This window comes from Cataglyphis hispanica, chromosome 9 (genome assembly GCF_021464435.1).
Source record: "Cataglyphis hispanica isolate Lineage 1 chromosome 9, ULB_Chis1_1.0, whole genome shotgun sequence".
Classification (NCBI taxonomy): domain Eukaryota; kingdom Metazoa; phylum Arthropoda; class Insecta; order Hymenoptera; family Formicidae; genus Cataglyphis; species Cataglyphis hispanica.
In genome coordinates this window covers 5270899-5277928 of record NC_065962.1, presented here as the reverse complement: position 1 = coordinate 5277928, position 7030 = coordinate 5270899, and the positions used below count along the sequence as shown (strand labels likewise).

Genomic DNA, 7030 nt, shown 5'->3' with positions numbered 1-7030 from the left:
TAACCAAGGAAGCGTACCTCACCCAGAAGGGCATGTTCATGGATGCGCTCCACCGTCTCAGATCCACGGAGAGAACCAAGGCTTCCGCTGCTGGCAAACCAACATCACAGCCGCCGCGAACGACCTTGCCGAGGATACAACTTCCTTAGTTCTCCGGGTTGTATGAGGACTGGCCGTCGTTCCGAGATCTCTTTCATTCCCTTATTGGGAAGGATGCCTCGGCTACCAACGTCGAGAAAATTCATTACCTCAAGGCGTGCCTGAAGGGAGAAGCGGAACTTCTCATCCGTAGTCTGCCCACCACAGGGGAGAATTTTGATCGCGCTTGAAAGGCTCTCACGGACTACTACGAGAACAAGCGCCTGCTCGTACGATTGTACATTGCAAGGTTCCTGGCGATTCAACGGGTAAAGGGTGAGTCGAGCACAGATTTGCGTACTCTTTACCACGGCGTCTTGAGCACCGTGGACTCCCTCGAGAGCATCGGTCGACCGATAACGGCGAGAATGGGAGAATGCGATAGTTGATACGACGGATTCGCCGTCGAACGTAGAGTTGATTCAGTTCCTCGACCGACGGCTGCACACGATCGAGTCGTTGCAACCGCCCAAGCCGGAACCGAGTGCCGCAAAACCGGGCGCGACTTCCGGACGTTCTTCGCGAGTGCATCATGTGCGGAAACCGGAAAGCAATCGCGGCCAATGCTCCTTGTGTCACAAAGAACATTACATAATGTTTTGTGACGCGTACAAGGCCAAGACGGCAGCGGAGCGACGGCAGCACGTAGAGAGACATCAGTTGTGCTTCAATTGTCTCGGGAAGCACAAAGTGACTGCTCGTCGAAGAAGACGTACTCGATGTGCGATGCGCGTCATCACTCGCTTCACGACGCGTGCAAGTCCACTGAAATCGCCAAATCGTCGCTTTCCGCGAACCGACTTGCGAAAGCAGTATCGGCAGTGCTTTTCGCGACGGCGCGCGTCCGCGTGGCCGACAAGTTTGGCGTTCTTCACACCGCTCGAGTCCTCATCGACCAAGGATCCGAGATATCAATCATCGCCGAGTCATTGGTCCAGCGACTGCAATTGGCCCGGACTCCTGCCTCGACATCCATTGTCGGTGTTGGCGGTCAACATACGGGCGCACGGGGTCGAGTCGAGCTCGCGCTCACGCCGTTGCGCGACGGTCCGCCGTTGTGGGTTTCGGCGCTCGTCCTCAGACAGCTGACGCTCTACAACGGTGGCATCCGAGTGAGTCGCAACACGTGGCCGCACATCTATGGCATCGAACTCGCCGACCCGGACTTCTTCGCAGCCGACCCGGTAGAACTTCTCCTCGGTGCGGATGTGTGCGCAGCTATCTTGCAACCGGTCTTCGACGTGGAGGACGTCGGCAACTTGTGGCCCAGAGGACAACACAGGGTTGAATTTTGTCGGGTTCCGTCGGCATTTCAGCCGCAACCCAGTCCGCCCAAACTCACCACTGCTGCAGCGACGACAACCTTCACGGCTTGGTGCAGGAATTCTGGCGACAGGAGGAGGTCGTGGCCAAGACTATTCCACCCACCACGGACGAGCAGGAAGCTGAGGACCACGATGTAACGATGCATCCCCCCATCGTTCCCGACACGTCACCCGTCGGAAGTCTGCCGCCCGGCGAACACCAGCCGGGCAGAGGCAGAGGCGCTTAGCGCCCATTTTTAAACATGCGTACACGATGTTTATGACAAACAGCCGTTAGTGTTTGTCATAAACAAAGCGAGCGCCGAACGGCACCGAACGTTTCCGGCGAATGCCGATCGCCGAAACGCGCGCTACCGGAGGCCCGCGTCGTCTCCCCCACCCCGAGGGGGATGCGAACGGCGCGGGTGTCACGCTCGCTTCGGTAGAGTATAAAAAGCCCTACCAAACACCAGACGCCACCAGACCGGCACCTGAATCCGCTCGAGCGGTACGCTCCGAGATATTACCAGAAACCGATCCAAGCCGTCGAAAGACAGTACACCGGAGGTTGACGTGTTCGCAGCCTCCGCCGAGTATTCTCGGCTATCTGCTCTCGAGACGAATCCAGTCTGAACACACATCCGTATAAGAAAGAGAGTGGACGAGTTCGCCGCTTTCCTCGAGAATTCTCGAGCCGTACGGTCCTACCACCTGACCATCCAACCTTTCGTACAGGACAGAGAGTGGACGAGTTCGCCGCTTTCCTCGAGTATTCTCGAGACCTGACGCTCCGACTATCCGAACGTCCGAACTGCACTCCCGCGATTATCGCTGGGAACGTGCACCGCGTCATCGACGCATCTACCCGACTGCAGGCCTGATACTCTGCAGTCCGCGCTGAACACCGCGTCACCAACGCATACACCCGACTGCAGGCCTGGCACCCTGCAGTCCGCGCCGAACACCATACGCATATTACTCGATATATATCGCACGACTGTAAACTGCGAGAAATCGCAATACCGACACGCGGTGACAACACGCGCCATCTCACCGCGCGCACCTCGCGCCTACAAACGCGAGAACGACAACACGCGTCCGCCTTACCGCGCGCACCTCGTGCCAACAACCGCGAAGCCGACAACACGAGCCCGTCTCACCGCGCGCACCCCGCGCCACGAGCCGGGCCCTTTAACTAGACGCGCAAAAACACCGTCTCGACCCGCGTCATAACATACGCCCGTAGTATTATCATAGTAACACGATTTATTGTAATCACGCATCGATTGTAAAGCTGACCATTGCCTAGAGTGACAAATAAACGACGTACCTAACAACTCACGTCCGTTGCGTTTCAACCCACTTCACGAATCCTTATCCCGATTGCGCTGTCCGCGCGCGTATTCGAAACCGCTCGTGAAGCGGCCCGTTACAACTTTGGCCGAACACATTCGCGAGACGCTAGCGGCCGCTTTGTCGTGCGTCTGCCTCTCAGGCTGCCGCTCCCAGACCTCGCGGGAACGAAGCGCACCGCAGCCCGCCTGCTCGGGCACATGGAGCGCAGGTTCGCCCGAGACGATCAGCTGAAGCAGCTGTATACTGGCTTCATGCGAGAGTATGAAGTCCTGGGGCACATGTCCCCTGCCCAGCCTGCCGGCGCTGCAGGATTGGCCGACTGCTACCTGCCTCACCACGGCGTGATACGCAAGGCGAGCTCGGCCAAGATTCGAGTTGTCTTTAATGGCTCATCTACGGTTCCGTCAGGAGCCAGCCTTAACAGGTATCTCAAGGTGGGCCCCAATCTGTTGCCCACCTTGGAAGACGTTTCGCTGCGGTGGTGAGTCCATCGCTTCGTGCTGGCGAGCGACATCGAGAAGATATATCGCCAGATTCTCGTTGCCCCGGAGGACCGCCATCTTCAGAGAATTCTGTGGCGCTACGAGGACCAGACTGCTCCGCAGACCTATCAGCTCAACATCGTGACGTACGGACTGGCCTGTGCTCCGTTTCTGGCGTTGCGTTCCTTGCGACAACTCGCTGACGACGAGGAGGCCCACTTCCCCCATGGATCAGCGGCGCTGCGTCGGGATGTCTACGTGGACGACATCCTCACGGGCGCATCCTCCATCGAGGAAGCCTTGGATCTCCAGGGGCAGCTAACGGAACTGTGCACGGCAGGCGGGATTCCGCTCAGAAAGTGGTCGGCCAACGACCCCCGCCTACTAGAGCACATTGCGCCGGAGCATCGGTCACACTGTGACCTACTGTCGTGAACGCCGCAGGAGAGTCACGCCACTCTCGGCCTCCACTGGCACCCGAGCGGGGACTATTTTTCTTTTTCTACTAGGTCCATCAAGGTGTCAATTTACACGAAGCGGTCCATCCTCTCGTTGATGGCCCGCCTCTTCGACCCACTGGGCTGGCTGGCTCCGACCATCATACGGGCAAAAATCCAGTTTCAGTCCACGTGGCTGAACGGCTTGGAGTGGAACACTCCGTTGGAGTGCTCCGTTGGAAGCTAACGCGCAACAGTGGAGCAGGTTCCAGGAGGACCTCCCTCGTCTGGAGGAAATTCGCGTCCAGTGACGCGTGCCCATCGACCAAGCAGACGCCCGAATCGAGCTGCATGGCTTTGCGGACGCATCCGAGCGGGCCTACGCCGCCGTCGTCTACGCGAGGACGGAAACCCGCCACGGCGAAATCACGATTATTCTCCTTTCAGCAAAGACCAGCGCCGTTGAGGACGGTGTCACTACCTCGCTTGGAGCTCTGCGCGCTCTCGTTACTCGCCAGGCTAGTGGTGCACCTTCGCCAGGCTCTCGGCACAGGAGACGCGCCCATCCATCTGTGGTCCGACTCGATGGTCGCATTGGGCTGGATCCGCGGCCATCCCTCACGCTGGAAGGTGTACGTCGCGAACCGCGTCGCCGAGATTCAGGCGGCCTTGCCAGGAGCATACTGGCACCATCTCCCGGAGACGGAGAACCTCGCCGACTGTGCATCGCGGAGAATCTCCCCGAGCGAACTCTAGTCGCTCATCCACTCTGGTGGAGGGGTCCGCTCTGGCTTTCGGAGGGCCCAACGTCGTAGCCATCATCTCGAGAGGAAGAGCCCATCGGGGACCTGCCGGAGGAGCGCGTCAGAGCGCACGCTGCTGCTGCGCCGTTGCCGGAGTTGACCGAACCAGAAGAGCTGACGCGGTTCTTCTCGCTCAACCGCCTTTTGCGAGTGACCGCATGGTGCCGGCGATGGAGGCGCGTGCGTGCGGCCAAGCATCCGTCGCTCGTCGCAACGAGCCTGCCCTCGGCAAAGGACACCCTGCCAGCCTCCGAATGCGACGACGCTCGCATGGCATGGATTCGGGTGGTGCAGGCTGCAGCGTACAAGGAGGAGTTGAGAGCGCTCGCGCGGGGAGCGTCAATGCCGAGCAAAAACAATCTTATCAAACTCACTCCGTTTACAGATCTCCTAGGCATCCTGAGGGTTGGCGGGCGGATCAAGCACGCCCTCCTATCATATGACGAGAGGCACCCGATGATCCTGCCCAGATCATCTCACTTCACGCAGCTCATCGTCGAGGCGTGTCACCGGCGAACTATGCACGGAGGCGTGCAGCTCACCCTCGGGTCCATTAGGCAGAACTACTGGATCCCTCAAGGCCGTCAATTGGTGAAGGCCACCATCCAGCGGTGCGTCACCTGTGTCCACTGGCGGGCGGCCACGCAACAGCAGCTCATGGGAGACCTGCCACGGCTCCGCGTCACTCCTGCAAGGCCATTCCTGCGCACCGGCGAAGACTACGCCGGCCCCATCCAGCTGCGCACGACGAAGAGTCGCGGACACCGCTCGTACAAGGCCTTTGTCGCGATCTTTGTGTGCCTTAGCACGAAGGCCGTGCACCTCGAGGTCGTGTCGGACTACTCGGCCGACGCCTTCCTAGCCGCCTTGAAGAGATTTATAGCGCGGCGCGGGCTGTGTCGCAGTCTCCATAGTGACTGCGGCACGAACGTTGTCGGAGCCGACGCGCAGCTGCGAGCCTTCTTCGCCGCAAGCAACCCTGCACAGCACCAAATCGCCGATCAGCTGGGCACCGACCGCATCGACTGGGACTTCAACCCGCCCTCAGCACCTCACTTTGGCGGCCTGTGGGAAGCGCCAGTGAAGTCGCACAAGCACCACCTCCGGAGGGTGCTAGGAGAATCAACGCTCACCTACAAAGAGATGAGCACCCTCCTCACGCAAATTGAAGCCTGCATGAACTCAAGGCCGCTACAAGCACTGACGGACGATCCGTACGACGTGGCGGCCTTGACTCCAGGACACTTCCTCGTGGGAGCGGCCCTCAAAGCTATCCCAGAGCCGCATCTCCTGGACTCCAATCGGCCGACTCTCGCGCTGGCAGCTCATCCAAAAAATGCGCGATCATTTCTGGAGCAGGTGGTCACAGGAGTACCTCCACTCGCTCTCCCAGCGGCCCAAATGGTGGGCCTCCAACTGCGAAGTCCGCGTCGGGCGACTCTGTCTTATCCGGAGTGACACCACGCCGCCAACACGATGGCCTCTCGCCCGGTTCACCAGCGTGCATCCGGGAGACGACGGGAGAGTCACCATCCGCACTGCCACTTCGGAGCTGAAGCGTCCTATCGTCAAAATTGTCCTCCTGCCGGAGAGCCGCTCCGACGAGCAAGAGAACAAACCCGCGCACCGCGGAAGCAAGGCCTCTCTTGACTAACCAAGGGCGCTCCTTCGCCGGAATCCCGGCGAGGCGGGCGGGATGTTCGAGATTGCAGCAATCTCGAACTCGCATGTTGTTGCCGCGCGACCGCGTCATAGCCGCGCGCGCGATGCAAGGCAGCGTTTTCTGCGACCGAGCGAAAACGCGCGGCAACAACAAACATCGTCGCCCTTCTCGAAGGATCTAAGGTAAAATTGCGACAAACAAGTCACCTAAAAACTGTCGGCGGAAGTGAGTAAATTTCTAGAACATTCTGGATCCTTCAAAAAGGCGACGACAGTATAAAAGTAAGCCGACAACCGAGCGCGGTGCATTCCGCACAGAGTAATCGAGGCGTGTACGCTGTTCAAGTATTAATAGAAACTCGATCTCTTTTTAAGAAATAGTTGTGTATTTTAGTGCAGTGTGACTACCGGAGCAATTCCGAGACAGACGATTTATCGCTGTTCATCCGCCGCGTGCGAACTACGATTACAGGCGTGTGACACGCGTAATCTATCGTGCACATACATAGTGTGCACCGTCCGAGACTTAATCGCGTTGCGATACTCGCGGGTGCGTTTGTCCGTCGGCCGTCTCATTTTGCGCTTGTCCTTTTTTTGGGAGCACGCTCGCTCGCACGCTCACTATAACTTTCTCGCACACCCGTAATCGCCGACCTCCGAAGTAAGAGCGGGAAATGGTACCGGCATATACACATCCAGGACCTTAAACCCGCTCCAAAAGAAAACAATAACAACGAAACGGAGACCTCCGACGACGACAGCGATTACAGCGACGGGAAGGACAACGAGGAAAACAACAAACAGCCAAATAAATAGGAAAATAAAGCTCCGGCAAGCTCAGAAATCAC

The 7030-nt window shown here is 58.5% G+C and overlaps 1 protein-coding gene across 1 annotated transcript; it reads left to right on the top strand.

Annotated features, from left to right (window-relative positions):
- The first annotated feature begins 4790 nt into the window (after window positions 1-4790).
- LOC126851930 (uncharacterized) lies at window positions 4791-5978 on the top strand. The gene has a single exon (XM_050596266.1). The coding sequence runs from the start codon at window positions 4791-4793 to the stop codon at window positions 5976-5978; it is 1188 nt and encodes a 395-aa protein (XP_050452223.1).
- Window positions 5979-7030: the final 1052 nt, after the last annotated feature.